Source organism: Hylaeus volcanicus, unplaced genomic scaffold, assembly GCF_026283585.1.
Source record: "Hylaeus volcanicus isolate JK05 unplaced genomic scaffold, UHH_iyHylVolc1.0_haploid 12237, whole genome shotgun sequence".
Classification (NCBI taxonomy): domain Eukaryota; kingdom Metazoa; phylum Arthropoda; class Insecta; order Hymenoptera; family Colletidae; genus Hylaeus; species Hylaeus volcanicus.
In genome coordinates, this window is record NW_026533172.1 from 1,028,281 (window position 1) to 1,048,109 (window position 19,829).

General features: G+C 33.1%; 5 protein-coding genes and 1 non-coding gene across 23 annotated transcripts; 2 read left to right on the forward strand and 4 right to left on the reverse strand.

Annotated features, from left to right (window-relative positions):
- Window positions 1–116: 116 nt before the first annotated feature.
- LOC128884369 (60S ribosomal protein L27a-like) lies at window positions 117–885 on the forward strand. The gene is made up of 2 exons (XM_054137729.1): window positions 117–210; window positions 274–885. The coding sequence occupies exons 1-2, from the start codon at window positions 200–202 to the stop codon at window positions 710–712; spliced, it is 450 nt and encodes a 149-aa protein (XP_053993704.1). The 5' UTR covers window positions 117–199; the 3' UTR covers window positions 713–885.
- Window positions 827–5,399, reverse strand: LOC128884367 (U4/U6 small nuclear ribonucleoprotein Prp3-like). Of its 4 annotated transcripts, none has more exons than XM_054137726.1 (18): window positions 5,107–5,399; window positions 4,944–5,046; window positions 4,725–4,890; window positions 4,124–4,656; window positions 3,945–4,034; window positions 3,753–3,891; window positions 3,609–3,698; window positions 3,321–3,523; window positions 3,154–3,254; window positions 2,939–3,003; window positions 2,538–2,833; window positions 2,328–2,409; window positions 2,115–2,254; window positions 2,014–2,070; window positions 1,877–1,969; window positions 1,118–1,830; window positions 1,012–1,071; window positions 827–961 (listed from the first exon to the last, which is right to left on the reverse strand). In XM_054137726.1, exons 2-16 carry the CDS (start codon window positions 5,022–5,024, stop codon window positions 1,774–1,776), a joined length of 2,193 nt encoding a protein of 730 aa, XP_053993701.1. In that variant the 5' UTR covers window positions 5,025–5,046; window positions 5,107–5,399; the 3' UTR covers window positions 827–961; window positions 1,012–1,071; window positions 1,118–1,773. The 4 variants fall into 4 exon arrangements, with proteins under 4 accessions (XP_053993701.1, XP_053993700.1, XP_053993703.1 ...); XM_054137725.1 differs by having other exon boundaries at window positions 1,118–1,468; window positions 1,514–1,830; window positions 4,944–5,399; XM_054137728.1 differs by having other exon boundaries at window positions 1,012–1,054; window positions 4,944–5,399.
- Window positions 5,400–6,023: 624 nt separating this feature from the next.
- Window positions 6,024–8,314, reverse strand: LOC128884469 (uncharacterized). Its single transcript, XM_054137899.1, has 6 exons — window positions 8,156–8,314; window positions 7,822–8,111; window positions 7,178–7,710; window positions 6,852–7,123; window positions 6,666–6,803; window positions 6,024–6,613 (listed from the first exon to the last, which is right to left on the reverse strand). Exons 1-6 carry the CDS (start codon window positions 8,214–8,216, stop codon window positions 6,024–6,026), a joined length of 1,884 nt encoding a protein of 627 aa, XP_053993874.1. The 5' UTR covers window positions 8,217–8,314.
- A 4,913-nt stretch (window positions 8,315–13,227) lies between these two features.
- LOC128884358 (endonuclease III-like protein 1) lies at window positions 13,228–16,235 on the forward strand. Of its 9 annotated transcripts, none has more exons than XM_054137698.1 (15): window positions 13,229–13,440; window positions 13,487–13,619; window positions 13,710–13,843; window positions 13,893–14,462; window positions 14,512–14,655; window positions 14,710–14,898; window positions 14,942–15,004; window positions 15,063–15,091; window positions 15,142–15,202; window positions 15,273–15,335; window positions 15,402–15,453; window positions 15,515–15,638; window positions 15,702–15,904; window positions 15,957–16,029; window positions 16,097–16,235. In XM_054137698.1, exons 7-15 carry the CDS (start codon window positions 14,953–14,955, stop codon window positions 16,232–16,234), a joined length of 795 nt encoding a protein of 264 aa, XP_053993673.1. In that variant the 5' UTR covers window positions 13,229–13,440; window positions 13,487–13,619; window positions 13,710–13,843; window positions 13,893–14,462; window positions 14,512–14,655; window positions 14,710–14,898; window positions 14,942–14,952; the 3' UTR covers window position 16,235. The 9 variants fall into 9 exon arrangements, with proteins under 9 accessions (XP_053993668.1, XP_053993674.1, XP_053993670.1 ...); XM_054137697.1 differs by having other exon boundaries at window positions 13,230–13,440; window positions 14,512–14,898; window positions 15,702–15,760; window positions 15,839–15,904; XM_054137693.1 differs by having other exon boundaries at window positions 13,228–13,440; window positions 13,487–13,624; window positions 14,512–14,898.
- On the reverse strand, window positions 14,257–14,329 carry Trnav-aac (transfer RNA valine (anticodon AAC)). Its single transcript has one exon. It is a non-coding gene; the product is annotated as a tRNA-Val (tRNA).
- Window positions 16,236–16,249: 14 nt separating the features above from the next.
- LOC128884359 (uncharacterized) lies at window positions 16,250–19,801 on the reverse strand. Of its 7 annotated transcripts, none has more exons than XM_054137703.1 (14): window positions 18,822–18,938; window positions 18,689–18,748; window positions 18,603–18,637; window positions 18,440–18,556; window positions 17,803–18,389; window positions 17,657–17,724; window positions 17,537–17,595; window positions 17,331–17,477; window positions 17,127–17,204; window positions 16,998–17,059; window positions 16,881–16,938; window positions 16,691–16,740; window positions 16,525–16,625; window positions 16,250–16,428 (listed from the first exon to the last, which is right to left on the reverse strand). In XM_054137703.1, exons 5-13 carry the CDS (start codon window positions 17,856–17,858, stop codon window positions 16,529–16,531), a joined length of 675 nt encoding a protein of 224 aa, XP_053993678.1. In that variant the 5' UTR covers window positions 17,859–18,389; window positions 18,440–18,556; window positions 18,603–18,637; window positions 18,689–18,748; window positions 18,822–18,938; the 3' UTR covers window positions 16,250–16,428; window positions 16,525–16,528. The 7 variants fall into 7 exon arrangements, 6 of the variants coding, with proteins under 6 accessions (XP_053993678.1, XP_053993680.1, XP_053993681.1 ...); XM_054137705.1 differs by having other exon boundaries at window positions 18,689–18,734; window positions 18,822–18,854; XM_054137706.1 differs by lacking the exons at window positions 16,250–16,428; window positions 16,525–16,625; window positions 16,691–16,740; ... (4 more) ...; window positions 17,537–17,595; window positions 17,657–17,724 and adding exons at window positions 18,947–19,027; window positions 19,071–19,104; window positions 19,151–19,197; ... (2 more) ...; window positions 19,566–19,639; window positions 19,695–19,801 and having other exon boundaries at window positions 18,034–18,389; window positions 18,822–18,897.
- Window positions 19,802–19,829: the final 28 nt, after the last annotated feature.

Sequence of the window (19,829 nt, forward strand, 5' to 3'; positions counted from 1 at the left end):
GTAAATCTCTTTTGAAAAATTCCAGCAAAGAACTATAGTAAAAAGATTTGTGCAAAGAACACTTGTCATGTCTTTTCATTCCACAGAACAAAACGGATGTCCCGCGCCTGGGTCAGGGTACGTATCTGTAAATTAGTTTTTCTCTTTGGACAGCTGCCTTGTACTTAAAGTTTCGTTTTCTTCATAACCATTTGAGACTATGACCACACGGTAAATTCATAGTGTAATTCAACCTACGATTTCATTTTAATGTATCTTTTTGTTGTGTTATAGTCTTAAAAAAAATAGAAAGAAGCGTGGCCATGTGTCGGCTGGACACGGACGTGTAGGGAAGCACAGAAAGCATCCTGGTGGACGCGGTAAAGCTGGTGGTATGCATCATCACCGAATCAACTTTGATAAGTACCACCCTGGTTACTTTGGAAAAGTTGGTATGAGACATTTCCATATGCTTAAAAATCAAACATTTTGTCCAACGATTAACCTGGAAAATTTATGGTCATTGGTTCCTGAACAAGTTCGTGAAGAGGCGGCAACTAAGAAATCACAAGGTTTATGCCCGGTAATTGATGTCAGACAGCATGGGTATTTTAAGGTGTTAGGGAAAGGAAAATTACCGGAACAGCCAGTTATTGTTAAAGCACGTTACTTCTCTGAAAAAGCTGAACAACGCATTAAAGCTGTTGGTGGCGTTTGTATTTGTCAAGCGTAGTTTCGTAGCGTCATGCTATTCATTATTTCCACGTTACTCTCATGTTAAAAATTTTTTTTTTTTGTCACGTAAAATTTAGAGTGAAAGTTATAATAGCTAAAAATTAAATGATCTTGAGAAAATCTATTAAAAAACATTATACAAAGCAAGTCATTCATTTATTGAACTAAATATTTTTTCTATAGTTTTCCGTTGTCGTAAAATTGCATTATAAAACAACTATCAGGAAGGATAAATTTGCCATGGTTGCTATGTTTATGAAAAGAATTTATCAATATCAGAGAATTTACAAAACGTACCGGTGTGTAGGAAGGGTTTAAGATTGGATAAGAGACTGAGAAACTAGGATAAGAATGTGTCTAAATCGTACATTAAGTAACAAAAATCTTATGCATATTTTCGTACGTGCGAAGAAGAATAATTGTTAATACAATGAGTAGTATGCTGCTGGGGTAGAGTTACATTGTGAAAAGAAGGGCATGGTACTTGCACAATTCGCTCTTTATAAACGTATTGTGGAACCTCTACCACCTTTTCGACCCATTCAATTTCAGGGATTTCAACAACCTGTTCTTTTATGACTGGCTTTATAACATGAAGAAGTCTATCTTTAACATTTATTTTTGGATAAGGAATACGTCTTTCAACTTCAACAGGTATTTGAACATGCTCTTGCTTTAACATAGCTTGATGCGGTGCATGGTTCTGAAACGCCTGAATTGTTTCATCAAAATGGATTGGTTTTCTATTACAATCCTAAATAATTATTAAAATGTGCCGTTGTAACATGAAACATCGTACGTTATATGCGTAAGAGTGATGCATGTGATTTACGGAATCGTTAACTACTGACATGGAAAGGAAAATTTCTATAATATATTTTTAAAACTCTCTCTTTTTCCTCTGTAACATAACTTATCAAAACAATCTCGTTTGTAGTTAATAATTAATGTAACGTGCATGTAGCTGAAGAAAAAGAAATTTGAATTGCTAAACGTGTGCTTTATGGCAATGCACAAAATAAAAAAACAGAGTCTTTCAAAAAAAAAAATCCAAAAAATTTATTTTAATTCTTTTATAGGATCACGATACTTGCGCAAAATATCCCAATAATGTTCCTATACACACGTTGGTAAAAAAAAAAAATAAACGACTATTACGTACAGAATGTCGATCTGCTAGAATTTTTCGGACTTCAGCTTCAGCTTTGCAATCATAAATACGCCATTGTTTGAACCCCCGTTCTTTAACAACACCCTACAAAAAAAAATGTTACATGCTTACAAAATTTAAATATATACCTCCCACAAGACTTTACAAAAAGACATTCCTCTACCTTTCAAAACATCATTTAAATCCTATGAAAATAATAAAAAAATTATTCAAAAAAAGTTGAACAGACTTGTTCATGTTGCTTAATAGTTTTTGCTTCAGCAAAATCAATAACTTGAGACTTGACTTGAGAAGAATCTTGAGAGAGAACGGGCCACTTTACACGATGTAAGAGCAATTTTTTGTATCCACGTAAGGCTTTTCTGGTGCCTAAAAATGATTAGTTGTCACTAATTTTATTTTTAAAAAAAATGGATGTTATAAGCTTAATAATTGAACAAACCTTCTGCTATGATAAGATTTCCGTGTGGTGGGCACATAAATGTGCCCCCTGTAACATGATACTGTTGAGCATTTTTATCAACCTAAGCAATTTGAAAGACATTACACGTTGATAGAAAAGTAATAAAAAACCCTTTTTTAAATTTTAAGGACATGATCGTGCCAAAGCCAATATAATGGTACATTGAAATGAAAGAAATAAAATACATACCTTGTAAAGGTATTTTTTATCCGACAAATCGACTACTGAAAAAATACAGACTTCAGCTCCACAAGAGAGAGATAACATTTCTCCCGATGGTTGTGTCCATTTACTAATAGTTTTCTTTCGACGTGATTCAACATCTAGTCGTCTTGACTCATTTCTCTCTTGATGTGCTCTTAAACGGGATAGAACTTGGTCTTTGACTTGGCTTTCAACGCGAGAAGGATTCGCGACAGCAGATTCCCCCAACACGCGCATTAAATTTGCTAACTTAATTTTGGGGGGCGGTGGAGGCATTAATCCTAAGTTAAAAAATAAAATTAAATAAGGTTAAAAAATTTTGAGTATTTATTTTAGAATAATTATAAGAAAAAGTAACAAAACCATTGCATATGTAAAGAGATTACCCATTCTAATTTTGTCTTGTTTTTCGCGTTCCGCTTCTTGTCTTTTTCGTCTTTTTAGTTTACATCTGGCATTGACATTTGTCGTAAGCGATAAAACGTCAAACAAAAATGATCAAACGTGTTATAATACTATGATTTTTTTAATGATATAAAACCATGTATTATTGAAAATTACTGATTGAAGAAGGCTATAGATTAAAGTCTTAATATCATACCGTTCTTTGGGTGTTAATCGGACTGTGGTGGTTGGATTTTCTGATGCATCAATTACGGGAGGAATTGGAACAGGATGTTCCACTAGATCTGTTATGGCAATCTGAATGTAGGAATATGATAACCTATCTTGAACAAACGGAAAGAATTCTAATTTGTGGTAACTTACTTCAGCAATGACATATGGAAAATCTGGGTCTTCATCATGTAACCTATCCATTTCTGCTAAGCGTCGTAAAAGAGGTTGATCCCACCATTCAATATCAGGTATTATTCCTAATTGCCGCCGTTGTAATATGTGTAACGCTTCTTGACGTCTTGTGGCACCCCCTTCCATAGGGTCGATATAATCATCTGTGTCTAAATTGCCATCTGAAAACAATATAGAGAATGATTGAAAATATCCAAGTAAAGCGAAAGACGTGTTTTTTATCATTGAAAAAAAAAAAAAAATCACCTTCACTAATTGTTTTGATAAAAGCTTGATGTGACAATCTTTTTCCTTGCGCGACAGACGTCGTTCCACTTTCACTATCAGTTCGAACACCTCCAGCATTATTGCTTTGTAAAACATTAAAATGATTTTCATGAATCAGTGTACCCTGAGACAGATTTTCCAAATGTCCAGCTTGAGAAGCCAAAGTAGCGGTAAGATTTCTAGCTTGTTCGCGTGCGCGCATTTGACGTTCGCGTTTCGAATAAAATCCCTTTTCAACAAAACACAAACCTTTTCCACGAATCTAAATATTAAAAAAAAAACGTAATGTTCATTTAAATTTTATAGAAAACTTACTTTTGAACTTGCAACACTGATAGACGGATCGAACCATGGATTAGAAGAAGAATTTGTTAGATTACGATCAACGCGAGCCCGGAATGCAACCTAACCAAGATGCTTAGTGACTTCGCATCCAAGAGAAAACACTCAACCACTTTCTACTTTATGTAGTTTCTTAAGCACAGCCTTGTTACCTGTTTTAATTTAGCCTCTCTTTCCTTATTAATATTAACTTTTAACGTAGAGTGTGCAACGGGTTTTACTTCAATTACTTTTCCTTCAGCATCCACCTGGCGGCCTAAACGGTCAAAACGTAAAGGCTTTGCTTGCGGCAGCGCTCTTAATACAGCAGCAACTCCTGTCGTTATCATGGTATTTGGAATTCCCGACATGATTGAATTTTGAGGTTTTGCCGCACGCATGGCAGTGACCTGTTCATTGATTTGTTTTTGTAGTGCTAATGCTTTTTTTGCTTTTTCTAAAGCTGCACGAGCAGCTGCAGCTCGCGCTGCTACATCGCTCATAATTTGAGTCGTTGCTAAGGCTGCTCCAGTTGACGCTTTGACTTGTTTTGAAATCAAACGAATACCAGGAGGAAGTAAATGTGCTGTTGTATTAACAGCCCCTGCTGCCGCCACAGCTGTCATAGCAGCAACTATCGCTGGCTTAGCGGCAGCGCTGATATCCGCCATACTTGCGTCACCTGAAGTTTTTTGTTCAACTTCATCTAACCATCATATTGAATAAATTAATAATCTGTGTCTTTTACAGAAAAGTTTATTATAAAACACTTGCCTGTAACCGTATCCTGTGTAGTGTTAGCAACTGGCATATTTTTTTCTTCACGAAAGATTAAGTCATTCTCTGGAGTTAAAGTGTCTTTAATAACAATTGTTTCACAAGGGGTTTCTGCATGGTTTTTTTCTTCTTGTCCTACTCCAACTGTGGCTTCTGCTGCTGACTAGAATTCAAATGATTTCTTTGTAACTTCTGCACTCAAAAATTTAAACTGACTTGACCCCATCGAGTTCGTTTTCCTTTTCTATGTGAAAAAACTTCAGACTCATGATGTGTGGAAGTCTTTTCGTTTGTCATTTACGTCAAGTCCAATACTCAGCTGGTCAAATAATTTAGGTTGGTGAAGCTTTTTGATATCTCAACAATTAGCTTTGCTTACTGTGTAAAACTTCACTTATTCGCTTGCAGAAATTTTTTTTTTCTTCACAAACTTCTATTCATAATTAGATTTTGCACGCTAAAATCAACTCCAACTAGTAAAAAGCTGTTTTTACAGAATAAACTTCAGTGTGTGAATGCCCTTGTGTGATCAATACAATTCTTAAGGTGACAGTAATCTGTCGCTACCACGAATGTGCGACATCTTTTTTCCGCATAAACTTCATAATTTTAATAATGTCTTTGTTACAGAATAATAATTGTTTGAGAATATGACACGTTGTGTTAACTGGCTGCACTTATTTTACCCAATATGTTTGTTAGGGTAAAACAAATGAATTGTTGTGCTATTACAACCATCGGATATATCATTAATAATTAGACATAATTTTTTTTTTAATACAAATACATGATTATTTCACGAAAAGAATAGAGAAACAGACTCATTCCGTATAGTTGATGAACAGTGCGTAATCTGAAAATTAACTTTATAAATGTATTTCGTACTAAGAGATTTCACAAACATGTTAGGAAGGTTATCTTAGGTAGTGATAACCGACTTGGAAAACTGGTAGTACATGATTACCTCTTATTTGAGTGCTTTTTTTGTCTAAGTCAGTTTGATTTTTACACAAGAAACTTCAAGTAACGTCTGATAACATCATATCGAGTCGAATTATTTGATTGATAACTAGAGTGTACTCTTTTTTTTCTTCATAGTAGCAGCATCATGTTTATTTGATTATTAAACGAAATTCATAACATTTTATATCAATACAAGCCGCTTTCAAATACCATAGGAAGTCATGAATTCTAGATAATTTTGTATTTTAAAATAATTGTCTCAAAGCAAAAATTAAATTTTTTTTTTAATGAAATTCTTAAACAAGTTGACCAAAAAAAAAAATATTATTTTGGTTAAAAAGTATTATTTTCACAGTACTGATTTAAAGTATTTGTTGAAACATAGTTTTGAGCGATTTCATTTTTTAATTTTTCAAAGGTTACATGAAGCCTTTTTTTTAATAAATTGTATGATTCTTCTTCTTGTTTTTCGTTTTCAACTGAGGTGTTCATCAAGTTGAGATAAGAGGGAAACATTGAAAATGATTTGCAAGAAATAAATGAAGAAATAGGATGGGAAATATTAAGGCATGTATTCTTTGACAATAATGGTGGAATAGTTGTTGGTGCTCTGCTATTTATTTCTTTTTCTAAACAACTTAATGCTTCAAAGCCATCTTGAGGTAAGATTGGAGAAACATTTAAGATTGTTTGACATTGCTTTTTAGAAAGAGGATAATCAGTTGTATGAGTTTCCGGTTCCCTGTGTAAATTAGATGATAATGTTGAAGAGTTGGTGTCGCACAGAATGCTGTGATAATCTTTTTCCCGGGAATCAATAACACTTGTTTTTGAATTCACAGTAAAAAAATTCCATACACCACTATAATATTGAGGAGGGAAAGGTAGCTCGTTCCAAGGTGATTTGCAAAAAGCAATTAATTCTAAAAACTTTGGCATTTAAAAAATGTTAACAAAAACATTAAGAAGGCTTACCAGTGTAAAGAGGGTAAGGAAGAATGCAAAGAAATGTACGTGGAATTCTCAAAGTGGCGAAATCGAGAATCCATCGAATACACCCTCGTACATACGTCATGAATTCACCAATACTGTTAAAATTATGCAGTGTTTTATCTAGTAAAAGTGACATGTGAAAATAAAAAATAAAAGAAACCACATTACCTAATTCGAAATTTGTCTGGGTATAAGCGACGCGGCATCGCTCATGTAAATACTCAAAAAGAGATTGAACAATGCATCTTTCAGATACAACAATGGGTAATTGATCTTTTAGAGACACACTTGATTGTAAAAGTGGTGATTTATTCCAAAAAAATGGATGAAAATATATAGAAAATTTTATTTTTTCAAACACATGAAGCAATAAATGCGTCAAGTCCCGCACACTTGGACAAGTTTTATTGATAACGCACTGAGCTACTTGAACCTTCCAACTAACAAAAAAAAAATTTCAAATTAGTAAGGTAAAAAAAAAGTCTGTAGGTTACTTGTGAATCAATAAAAGAGGGATGGATTGGATCTCTACTTCTTTCCATTTAAACAAAAAAAAAGTAGGCCAATCCCATTTCGGTTCTTCCATTGCAAGCGGTGGAAAGCATAAGGCATTTTCGAGTAGCTTATTTGTCGTGGTCGTTAAATTTTGAATTTTGAACAAAAAAGATGAATGCTTTTCTTTTAAAGGATAGGTTTCCGGTACGTGTAAGTTGTTACTAAAGTACTCAACTAATTGAAGAGATATTTTCTTCGATAAATGTTTACAAAATTTCGCTAGTGAATTTGAAACGAGCCGAATATAGCAACTATTGGTTTTAAAATGGACCATGTTTTGCGGGTTACATGATTCATCCAATATCATGTCGTAAACATGAAAACATATCACTTCAGAATCGTAAAGCTGCGTAAAAAAATCTTCATGCCATGCATGACCCTTGATAGATCTTTTTTTTTCCTCCTCTTTTACGGTCATCTTCCAAATGTTTTTAATGGTTTCTTCGACTTTTAAAATAAATTTTTTGATTTCCTAAAATAAAAAAAAGTATAATAAAAAAATAGTATTCCATGGTTTCACCGTCATGCAAATAAGAGATTTTTCAATAAATAAAAGGTGTCATTAAAAATAAAGTATTCTTACATAACTAAAAGGTGAAAACAAACGATTGATTTGTACTCCATAAAAAATAGTAAAAGACATATTTGTATTTCCATACTCGTGTTGTAAGCATCTTCGTAAAAAAAGCTCGGTAATCAATTTGTTATGTTCTTCTTTCCATGTTGTATGCAAAGGTTGTAAATTGTCTTCACTAAGGGGTGTACAAAACATGACTGGAAAAGGGACAATCCAGACTAAATGAGATTTAAGAAATTGACTCATCATTGGTACAAAGGATGAGCTCTTTTTTAACTCAAGGCTATTTGACGAATCTAAAAAACTGTCGTTTGAGTTTTTTTCATTGTCATGTGCATACTCGTCGTAACAGTAAACGTTTTCTTTTTTAAAATTATTGGGATTTTCGCAAGGTGAACCATCACAAACAACGGACATGCTATCACAAGGCATCAACATATTCAAAGTAGCTTGACAAGGCAACCGCGACGAATTTGAAATCTTTTGGAAACATTTCGTGACATCGTTCCATAAAGGAGTCAACTCAAAACTTGTCCAAAGACCATCCAAAATTCTTATATCATCAGGTAGTGAATTGCAGTCCTTCTCATTGGAAAAAAAATTGCTTAATTTTTTTTCATAACAATGAAAAAAAGAACCCCATGTTTTATTAGAGAAATCGGAATGCCGAGAATTAAATTGGTAAAATAATAATTCGAATACTTTGGGTAAAATATAGCTGCAATATGTTTCTTGATTCGTAGGGGGCGTGATTTTTTTCATGTTTCTTACATGGTTCCTACTGCAATCCTTTTTCGTGCTTTCATTAGGACTGTTAAAACAACAAATTTAAATTAGATAATCGATTTTCAACTTTTTGTTTTAATTAATTGAAAACATACCTGAATGACAAACTTAACGAGTTTCCCTGCGCGAAACTTTGATAGCTAGATTTCAATAGATTACATCTTTTTGATGCTTTGAATACGTTAGAACAGGTTATGAGTATATTCCATGTTACAGACTTGATTCCATTTTCAACAACGTGCTGGAACTTCTCTACTTTACTAATGGCATCTTCAATAAAAGAATTCAGCGCCGGTAGTAAATAGAACTGTTTCGATAAAGATTCCTTAAAAAAAAAAATCAAAAATAGAAAAAAAGTATTGAAAACCTACAAGAAGCAGTTTCTTTTCATAACAAGTGAGTGTTGAACACGCTTTATAAAGACAAAGCGACAAAGACGGAGTGACTTTTCTGTAGTGAACAGGTAATAAAAAGTTTGGATTTTCTTTTACACTTTTTTTCTTCTTCTCCGCTTCAATCGAAACAAGATTACAAGTTCTCTTAGCTAAAAAAAAAAAAAAAGAAAAGTGAATCCCAATGTTACAAAATGCAAAAAGACAAAATCGACAACATACAAATTTCTGGAAAATTAGTAGTACGGGATATCATCTTCGATAAAAATGGCGAATCGGTTGTTTTCGATTCTGCATTTCCGTCAGTTTTCGGTTTGATGGGATACAGTGTTTTCAAATTTTCTTGTGTGAATAAGTTATCGGAGACACAGCTTGAAAAAAATTTACGTTTATGTGAATCACGTGGCAGAATTTTGTAATTCAATGGAGTATCGGTGATTGGTATACTAGAAATCGGCGTTTTGAGAAGGTCGAAGCCATCCTGCAAAGACGCAACCGATGATGTATTTTGCACTGAATTGGTTATTCTATTCAAAAATGTATCGCATGAAGCATCATCATCTTTAGCATATAAAGTAGAAGAACTATATTCAGTTATTGACCCGGTCATACTCTTTTCATAAGATGTTGGTGTTACTGTGTCGTTTGGTATCATTGTCACATCTTTTCTTATTCGAGTATCACTAGGATGGAGAGAATTGAAAACCGATTGTTTTTCTGAATAAACGGGTATGTCGCGCTTCGTGGCACTATGATTTCTAACAACAGAAGAAAAAGTTGGAGTTGCTTTCAATGTTTCTATCGCTTCGATTGTTTGAAAACAAAAATCCGGGTCAACAATTGTTTGCCGATTTAATTTTTGTTGATTCCATTGACTCGTTAAAAACGACGATTTAAATTGTTGACATTTTAAGCGTTTTAGTTGCATATCTGCTGCCTAAATCATAATAGTGCAAGAAACAGTGAACTTAAGACGTACTGTTAATGTATCTACGTTAGAAAAACACACATATGTAATCTTCCATTTTCTATAAGATCAAAACTCTAAAATATGAAATAGACATTGAAAGAAAACGTACGATAAAGACAATGTATCAGGTGGAGGTTCTGGTAATAATTGCAGCCGGTAGCTGTTACAAAAAGCCGTTACGTGTTCCAAAGACTCGTCGCAAAACCCTAGTCGTTTGATAATATAGTAGCTGCAATGATTGGAATTGTACCGAACTGATGACAAAACGTCTGAAATGGCATCCTTGGCTTTTGTTGACTTGATCGAGATACCAGAACATCAAGGTACGCAACTCGGACTAAATCCGCAAACTTATGAAGCAATGTAGATAACAAATAATTCGCCTAAAAGGGTTGTTTGAAATGTAGGAAAGCAGTGGGTTTTTGAATGGGTTTACCTTGCGCGAAATTTTGAAATACCGACAAGCATTACGATCTCTAAAAGCACGATGAGCCTCCATAGCTAAACGAATGTAAGAATGTTGTTGTAATTCTCCAGGTAATCGTCGATAAACGTCTATGAACATGTTTTATAAGAAAAAAACCTTTGACTATTACAAAAATTTAACCTAGCATAGCGTTTGAATTTTCCAAAGAATTAGGAAGCGTCATGATGATTCTATACGCCCAAAATTCCGCCTCATGAGGAGACGTATACACTAGAAAAAAGCATGATTAGTTTCATGTTGAAATTAAAGTAATAATTGATACCTAATACTGAAAACACTTCACGTTGAGTCTGCGTTGTATGAGGAGGTAAATTAGATGTTAGTGACAGTAACGAATAGCGACTATCTGCATAACCTCCTAGTAATTTGTCTAAACAAGTATTCATAAGATCCCCATTTTGCACCGCATTGAAGGATTTTTCTTCACATAACTAAAAGTGTCTCACAAGTTTATTAAACATATAAAGCTAAAAAATTTCAAAACTGACAATTTGCTCCGACAAGACTAAAAATCGAAAACTAATTTCTAAGCTTTCAATGAACGCCTAAAAAAATTGGAATTAACCTATTCAAATCAACCGACTTACTCTATGCTTTGGGCAATGTTGTACAGTCAAATCCTGCCAAACGGATCGAAATCTATCGCGTAGAAAGTTATAAACATCCAGAAAATGAAATCCATTTGTAATAGATGACACGGAAACATTTTCACAGGAACCATGTGACTCTATAGTCAACGTCTCCCATGCAGGAATCGATAATGGTCTTTTTATTAAATCATCTCGACGCTGAATATGCCAGGGACTCGGCTTGCAATCCGCTTCAAGATGCTTTATAAAAAAATTGAAATACAAAAACTAGTATGGTAACCAAGATGTTTTACCAAAGCCAAAAGATTTTGAATAGTTTTTCGGCACCAGACCATGGGCCTTACATCATCTTCTTTAAATACTTTATTGGCATCTGATCTATAAGAAAATGTATCGATTTTCGGTAAAATGATACATTCCTTTTGTATTTTTACCTTTGGAAACTTTTGGCTACAATGTAACGATTGACTAAACGTGCTTCCGAATCTCCCTCTAAGGCTGCTGGTAACCTCTCTAAATCATTAGCTGTTGAAGTTTGCTGTTTTTTAATCATTTCCTGATAACTAGAAACAAGTGTCAAATAAGACATTAGTAAATGGTGTTGCGATTCAACACTATAATACCTGCACATAGAAGTGAGTTTTCCTACAAAGGAATTAGATTTATAACTAGATTGTTCATTTAGTGACTGAACGAAAATATCCGCATCTTGAACGCTTAAAAGAAGGAGTTCGCATGGCGTTAGATAGTCTTCAATTTTTGTAGTTGCCTGAATACTACATAATTCTTGAAGTGATACAACTCCTGCAACACTGAAGCCAGCTGATAGTAAAGGATTTTTATCATTAACAAATAGATATTGGGGAGGTTGACAAAATACTGGAACAGGATATAAACGGTCACGGTTTCCGTGTAAAACAATTATAAGCTGACTATTGAAAAAAAATGGTGCTTGGGGGGATTGAGCATGCTGCGATACAGCAGTGGTACCGTCGCTTTTGCATGGAGCATCACTATGAATTGTCGCATGGGTTTTTTGACGAAAATCCATATGACTTGTACGTTTTTCAGCTATTCCCTTTTCTACTAAAGAAAGATGTAATGGAGTTGGAGAAAACACTATTAAAGATCTATTTTTTGTTTCTTGAACAGCATGTACATCAGAATTATTAGAAGTATCATCTTTTAAAGTACGTTGTTTCGTTTTTGCATTTTTTTCTAAACGTTTCTTTAGTGCCATTAACAAAATTCTCTTTGACTCATCTTTAAAACCCTCACTGTTGAAAGATTCCATTGGATTTTACAGTTATGTAGAAAGTTACGTTGTGCCATGCATTAAGCAGGCGAATACATTTTCGAGTAAATTTTTAAAAATTAAAAAAAAAAACTTCTCGCCTGGAATCTATGGAAATTTTGAAACAATATCCATTGACCTAGCTTCTTTTAAGCAAATGTATAAGCCTCGCTCCAGATTTTCTCTCTAAACAGGTGTCCGATTCAACTGTTCCTTCACTTGTAAAGTACCTTCTGCGATCTGAAATTATTTGATGTTTTACTAGCGTATTTAACAATTTATCACAATCAAATTGGAAATAAAGATTGGACATTTGTTGAATAGAGAATGGAAGATCGTTAGTGTTCATATTTAAAAAAGACACGGATTTTCAATGATTTGATCAAAATAACATTGCCGTGTTTCTGCTAGGTAAAAGCACAATTAAAAAAAAAGACCTATGAAGGCATTCGAAATGTAATATATTTAGCGAACACGCTAATACTCTTGTGGTTTTATGTAGAAAATTGTGTTTTCTTATGTTGATGTTGCGCGTTATAAAAAAATTTAAGAAATAAGGTATTTTAAACAATAAAAAATACCGGATTGTACCTCATACGTTTTACAATCACGTATGTATTTGTATTGTTGTAACTATATTAAAACGCTTTTAAATATTCTATCGTTGTAAAGAAAATTCGGTTATTTTTAAAGTCTAAAAGTATATGGAATAAATGAAATAATTTAATTTATTTAAACTTCAGTTAATTATACTACAAAATTATATTTATAGTGGAAATTTATACAAAACAACTTCCTGCATTGCCTCTCTAAAATTTTAGTTTTTTTATTGTTTCCAGAAAATAAGTGGTATTGAAAATTAAAAAGAATATCGTTTAGTGAACAAAACTGAAAAACGAAACTTGAAAATGCATATAAAAACTTTTTATTTAATTCGTTTTGCTAGAAAGCAATTGCTTACATGCATGAAAAATGGAGGATCGATATAAAGGTGCCTGTTTTTTGTTATAAATAAATAAAAAGAAATTAAATAAAAACCTAAAATGTCTGGAGACAGTGAGAATTCGTCATTTGAATTACAGCCAAATAATCGAGACTGGTATTTTGTAAGATTTTACTGTTATAAGTGCTGAATAGTAATATAAATTGTAGATTGGTACAGCAGGAAGTAATTTGAATGAGTTTGAATTAAAAAATGCTACTCGCAATCAAAATGTCCATATACGCAACAAGTCCAGTATCAATAGAATCACTGTGAACAACAAAATTAACAGAATTATTCTTGGTAAGGTAATATGGTAGTAGTGTAAATATTGTTTTCGTCATAATTAGATCTGTTTTATTTGTAACCATTTTTTTTTCATCGTTTCTTTAGAGAAATGTGATAAAGTAAACATAATTATTCGTAGTGTTCAATCTGCGATTGAAGTCATTAATTGTAAGAATTGCCAAATACAGGTACTTGGCCTGGCCAACAGCATTTCAATAGACAACTCCGAGTCCATTCAAGTACGGTTTTTTCTTAATACTCAAAAACAATATTTTTTCCCATGTATAGTTGTACGCTAGCTTCGAATCTCGCTTCATTGAAATTACAACGTGTCTTGTAAGTAATATTGTTGCCCACTACCAACCGTACGAAGATAAGCCCGATGAATGGATCGAAATGCCTATTCCAACGCAGTTCGTTCATTGTATGGCGCCCTCGCTAAATAAGCTAGATACTAAAGTGTCTAATGTTTTCTTTTAAACATGTTCTGCTAAGCGCCTTTTTTTATAATATAAATGATAAAGTGTCATGTTGAAATGCATTTCGAAAATATTTGTTTTGATTACACTTGACAAAAAGTAATCTGTTAGTAATTAAACATTGTCATAAAACAAAAACGGTATAACTGGCTTTTAGAAATTGAAAAGAAAAATACAAGCACCGAGGCTCGAACTCGGGACCTTCTGCGTGTTAAGCAGACGTCATAACCACTAGACCATGCCTGCGTTTACATCAAGTTGGTATAAGCTTCACGAAAACAACAAAATACAATTAGTTTTGTTTTGAGTTTTATTTGGAAATCTTTAATAATTTTTTTTTTTGTTCTTAATCGCGGTGAATTCTCAGTAAAACACATCTGTAAGAGAATGTGCTTGCAAAACTGATAAATTTGTTACTGAAATACCAGGGCCAAGTGAATCTGAATTGTGTCATTCCACAGCTTACATAATTTTTTTCGTTGACAAAGAAAAAACCATTACAATCTATGATTTTGTATTTCTTAAAATTGCGTTATTAAATCGCTTGGAGTTTTTCTTGTTAAAGCTAAATTGTGTAATGATAACTCGATCGCAAAAACGAAATTTACCAGTTCTTGTGAAAACAGAAAAAAGAGATACTGAAGAAAAGCAATGTGATTATTTAAAGGAATTAAAAAGAAACAAATCTTCGGATGAACAGAAAAACACAGCAGTACTACCAGCAAAGAAAAAATTGATTATTTCGTCTTCGGATATTGAAGACGCAGCCAATGCGTGTTCTCCATTACCACCCGATTTTGACTTTGTTTATCAAGGTAGATTCGAGTATTAAAAAAGGATGAATCTATGCGACAACAGGTATATTGGATATGCGAGCCGCGTATGATGCTCCCGTTGATATAATGGGTTGTGACAAACTAGGTAAAAGTGGCAATGTATAAATCAAACCGTATTTGTTTATGTTTTTAAATTATTGTAGCGGATTTATCATGCGAACCAAAAATTCAGGTAACCTTGTCATTTGGATTACTATTTTCCTTAACGATAATGCTTTTAAGAGATTCCATCACCTTGTGGCTGTATTCTTGTCAAGTCAAACGACCGACAAGGCTACTGCAAGTAATTCCACTTTGGTTTTCTTTAACATGTTCTAGTGTTTTATAATTTACACATTTTAATATTTTAAAAGGTTGCATGAACCGTTTGAAACAAATTGGTCTCACTGTCGAATCCATTTTACAATGGGACGAAGGTAGTGTGGACACGGCTTATATGTTTTAACAAATGAGTGAATTTATATTTTCCATGTATCTGAAAGATGCTTTAGAAAACATTTTAAGAGGGGTTTCGTTTCATAAAATTAAAGCAAAGTAAAGATAAAAAAAGTTGTCTATCTTATAATTTTTTCTACAATTGACCTTTCGCTTTCAGAAATTTAAAAAAAATTGCACACATACTCAATAATAGTTATGACGGCGACGTACCTCAAACGTATGTAGAATTGTGTAAACTGCCTGGAATTGGACCTAAAATGGCGTTAATTGCTCTTCATTCTGTACGCTTAAGTTTTGTTGATCTAATGTAAACCTGAGTAGTCATCCGACCTTAAATGGTTCAGGCCTGGAATCGGGTGGAAGGCATTGCTGTCGATGTTCACGTTCACCGTATATCAAATAGGTTTCAAGAATTTATAAACATTTACAGCCGTCATTTTATTCATATCTTTTCTCTGTCTCATTTTGTAAACATACTTAGGCTTGGCTGGATTCAAACGAAAACACCTGAACAATCATGCCTTGCTTTGACTCGAATGATTCCTAGGTAATATAAATAATGAAGCTTACGTTTCCATATAAAACACTTGTTTAATTAGACACTTGTACGCGCAATTCAATACAGTTCTTGTCGGATTTGGACAACAACGTTGTAAAGCGTTGAATCCTTTGGTACGTCCAGTCAAATTAAAGCTTTGTTTTTGTCCATCAAAACATACCTCATTTTTTCGTTTTTAAGTGCAATTCTTGTTTAGTACAAAGCAAGTGTCCGTATGCCCAAAAGTTTTTGAAAGAAAAACCATTTCTGGAGAAAGTAAAACGTTTGAAGTCATTAAAAAAATTACAACTGTCGAGTTTAAGCGATAAAGAAACATGACTTTTTACTATTAAAAAAAAATATCATGAAGAAAAAACAGCATAAGCATATTAATGTGTCTTGAATACAACACACTTCTCATCCAAGTATTAAAGTATGAATGAACCAATTGAAAGCATTTTTAAAACGTTGCGATTCATTTCTGGTAATACGCAAAAGTTCGTAAGTAGGAATCGTTAAACTAAAATAGACATCTAACACATTAAAAAAGTTTTTACAACACAAAGCATCTTATAAAAAACTTTTAATTCAGCTTTAACTGCTGTAATAACAAATTCCGAAAGTCTTACTTGCTTAGCAGTCGCATAGTTGAAAAGTCTTCTCTCGACATTCCTTGTTTCTCAAATCACCCTTGATGTTTTCCAAAACAGTAATACTTCTTGGTTGATACCTAAATGAAAAGAAAAAAAATCAGATAAAATACACAAAGCATGAACGAGTTTTTTAAAAACATACAAATTATTGGATTGTTTTTTACGGTAGAATAGTGCCAGTTTGATAAGTTCCTTGAATAGAAAAAAAAATTTACATAATCAACGTCTCAAAGAAAATTTCTATAAGAATAAATGCTCCACATAATTAATCAGAGCTTACGATACAAATACAATAACCAAAACAATAAGTAAAATTGTCTTCAACAACATACAGAACGTGAATCAAAACTAACCAAGAAAATCGTTTCTACATTCTCTCCTGCGTACGCACTACAGAATAAATAATTTTTTACAAGAAACAGAATACCGATTTATTCTTGTGAATTTACCTTGTTGTAGCGTGTAATGCACCTATAGATGTAGACCATTTTTCAGCTTTCTTCACATTAACCTAATAAAAATGTTTAACAAGCTTTGTTTAATTTTTTTGAAGACTATGTGTCCAGTGCTTTTTTTACCTTAATAAGGGTGCTTGGTAAATCGTCCTTGTTCCCAATAATCATGCATGGGAAACTCTTTGCGTCGTGACAAACGCACTGATTTTATAAAAAGAAAATTTGATTTTTGAAAGTATACCCAAAAATGATTAAACGAAAAAGTGTGAGGCCGAATAACTTTAAATGGATAAAATGTCACCACGTTTACAAAACACACAGAAGCACCTGTAAAAAAAATTCGTTTCTCCAAAACGTTATATTTTCAAACGATTCCTGCGATGAAACATCGTAAACAAAAATGCAACAATCTGCACCTCGATAAAATGTTACACCCAAAGATTTAAAACGTTCTTGCCCTGCTGTATCCCATATCTGCACATACGATAAACCGAACATGAGACCAGACACGTTGTTTTGTTCATGTTTTCTACTTGAACAGTGACTTTTTGATTATCAACGCGTATAGTTCTGAATGAAAAATCTGCACCAACTAACAATTCGGGTTTGAAAAAAGCAGGTTATCAACATGTTTGCACATAGGAGATTCTTACTAGTGGCTCTATATTGGTTGGAAAATTTATTTTGTACCCATCGATTCATTAAAGACGTTTTACCGACTCTAAAGACGCGGAACACAGAAAAAAAAAGTTTCACAAGAACAAAAACAAGTTTTTAGCTTGATAAAAAAGATGCTGACCCACTATCCCCAAGTATAAGTAGCTTTAGTAAAAAGGGTGTTTCTTCACATGTCATGATACTTTCTAAATATGACTCTGTTGGCAGGATGTTTTAAAAGTAATATTTACTAAACAGTAGTGGCCAGGTCTGCTAAACTAAACTAGGAAATTCGTGATTTTTCATCTAAGGTATTCCGTTGGCAAAAAAAATAAATTGCCTTGATCGTGAAAATAGGATGAAGATCTATTCATTTCATGTTTTTTTTTTTTCTTGTATGGCTTAAACAATAAAGAGGGTTTAAAAAAAAATGATTACTTTTACATGAGGCAAAAAAGTTATGATAGGTCCAAATTATTGCGTGACGAGCATTTTTTTGAACCAATAATTATAGAGTATAAAGATGTTTAAACGTATTCTAACGATTTTATCTTTTAGCAAACTTTTGAAAATTTACTCGGTATGAGTTAATGCGAACACCATTGTTATGAGTAACAAAAAGATATCCTGTTGGAAAGTTTGAAAAAAAAAAGGATAATGGAATGCTTCACGCAAATGTTGCTTAGAGTAATGTGCACAAGAAAATCCATATCTATCGCAACACCCTTGCTACGTTAAAAGAAATTATACGGTTTACAAACTTTTATGGTAACGCATACCATGAACATTTGAGACAGATTTATAATCCTGTTACCCGCCGAATAGAATCAACTTTATTTATTTTGGTAGATGAAATTTCCGTAGACGTTGTTAGACAAGGAAAATAAGCTTTACATCTAAAAAAACCTTATATGCTCAGTTACACAGTTTTTTTTTTCTCACCGTACAGACCAGCTTTCTATCATAGTTGGATTGTGCTGGTACACACTATTAAATGCATAGAAACAATAAAGGAAAAAAGACCTTACCATCCAAAAACTAACAGGGTGAGAACAGGGTCCTTTATAAACCTTACTAGGATAACACATCTTTTTTATTGTGGACACAGTAGCATTTGGTTGTCTTTGGTTGTATGGAAGCAGATCAAAAAAAAAAACTTACGTTACTACTTTGTACTGTAAACTGATTAGGACATGGTTGACTAAAGTCTCGTTCACATTCTCTACATAACCAATTACTTGATAAACCCATAAATAAGAAAGAAATGTTAGTTTTAAGGTTATTACACTCGGCAACTAGACGAAAATTGGCGTTTCAGTATTATGTCAGAATCATTATTCATGAATTCTATTGAATCTTGACAGGACCTAAGAACTAATTAATAAAAGTGAAATGAACGCTTTATAGTACCCTGTATATTGGGGAAGAGGAGCACACAAGGAACCTTTGAAAGAATAGTTTTTCATGCGTTTCTTAAAAAAATTAAGTACTTGTATTTTTCCATCTTGTCACAATAAAATGTTCAGGGCAAGGAACTCTGCAGATAATATTTCAAGTGTTGTGACACTCAAAAGTTACTATACGTGTAATCACGATCACAAGAATTTTCATCGCCAAAAAGGTTAGGATCTAACTTGGTAATAGGGTTTTGTGACGTTTTGTAAGGATTTGGCACATTTTCAAGTACTACACACGGTACGATCTTGTATAAAACACTCGAGTTAATTTTGGGAAAATCTTACTGTGTATTAAATTTTCGTTGGGATCTTCAGTTTCCAATGCATCTGCTGTTTCCGAATTCATACTCTTAGCGCTTAGTTTGGCTAGATTACTGGCCTCCTTTGCAATCGCTTCCTGTATTTTTTTAAGGGGTTGTAAGTCTTATAAAAAAAAAATAAAGCTTACAGCGTCATGATTATTAATCATTTTCAATGTAGAAGCATTTGGTGTAAAGAGTATAAAAATACATAAACCATAAACTATTGAGTACATGGATATTAAAATATGAAAAAAAGAAAGTGCTTGTTCACTAACTTTTTCGAAATATTAAATCAGTGACGGGAGTTACACTGTTTGTGAATTTATTTTTTAATTAAAAATTTTTCGTTCCTGTTAAATACATTAGTTCGATGTAGTTTTTGTCAACAAGGGGGTGATAAAAGTTATAGA

Coding starts and splice junctions, on each gene's coding strand:
- LOC128884469 (XM_054137899.1), bottom strand. CDS start 8,216: ATGGTTCACCTTGCGAAAATCCCAATAATTTTAAAAAAGAAAACGTTT. Junction 8,112..8,155: donor AACGTTTACTGTTACGACGA/GTATGCACATGA, acceptor ACAGTTTTTTAG/ATTCGTCAAATAGCCTTGAG. Junction 6,804..6,851: donor CCAGACAAATTTCGAATTAG/GTAATGTGGTTT, acceptor CACTTTTACTAG/ATAAAACACTGCATAATTTT.
- LOC128884359 (XM_054137701.1), bottom strand. CDS start 19,652: ATGTACTCAATAGTTTATGGTTTATGTATTTTTATACTCTTTACACCA. Junction 19,028..19,070: donor CCTCTTCCCCAATATACAGG/GTACTATAAAGC, acceptor ATTAGTTCTTAG/GTCCTGTCAAGATTCAATAG. Junction 18,638..18,688: donor ACCCTGTTAGTTTTTGGATG/GTAAGGTCTTTT, acceptor AGTGTGTACCAG/CACAATCCAACTATGATAGA.
- LOC128884358 (XM_054137693.1), top strand. CDS start 14,661: ATGATAACTCGATCGCAAAAACGAAATTTACCAGTTCTTGTGAAAACA. Junction 15,092..15,141: donor CATGCGAACCAAAAATTCAG/GTAACCTTGTCA, acceptor AATGCTTTTAAG/AGATTCCATCACCTTGTGGC. Junction 15,905..15,956: donor TTGACTCGAATGATTCCTAG/GTAATATAAATA, acceptor TTGTTTAATTAG/ACACTTGTACGCGCAATTCA.
- LOC128884367 (XM_054137726.1), bottom strand. CDS start 5,024: ATGACAAACGAAAAGACTTCCACACATCATGAGTCTGAAGTTTTTTCA. Junction 3,255..3,320: donor TTCCATATGTCATTGCTGAA/GTAAGTTACCAC, acceptor TCCTACATTCAG/ATTGCCATAACAGATCTAGT. Junction 1,831..1,876: donor TTCTAGCAGATCGACATTCT/GTACGTAATAGT, acceptor ACGTGTGTATAG/GAACATTATTGGGATATTTT.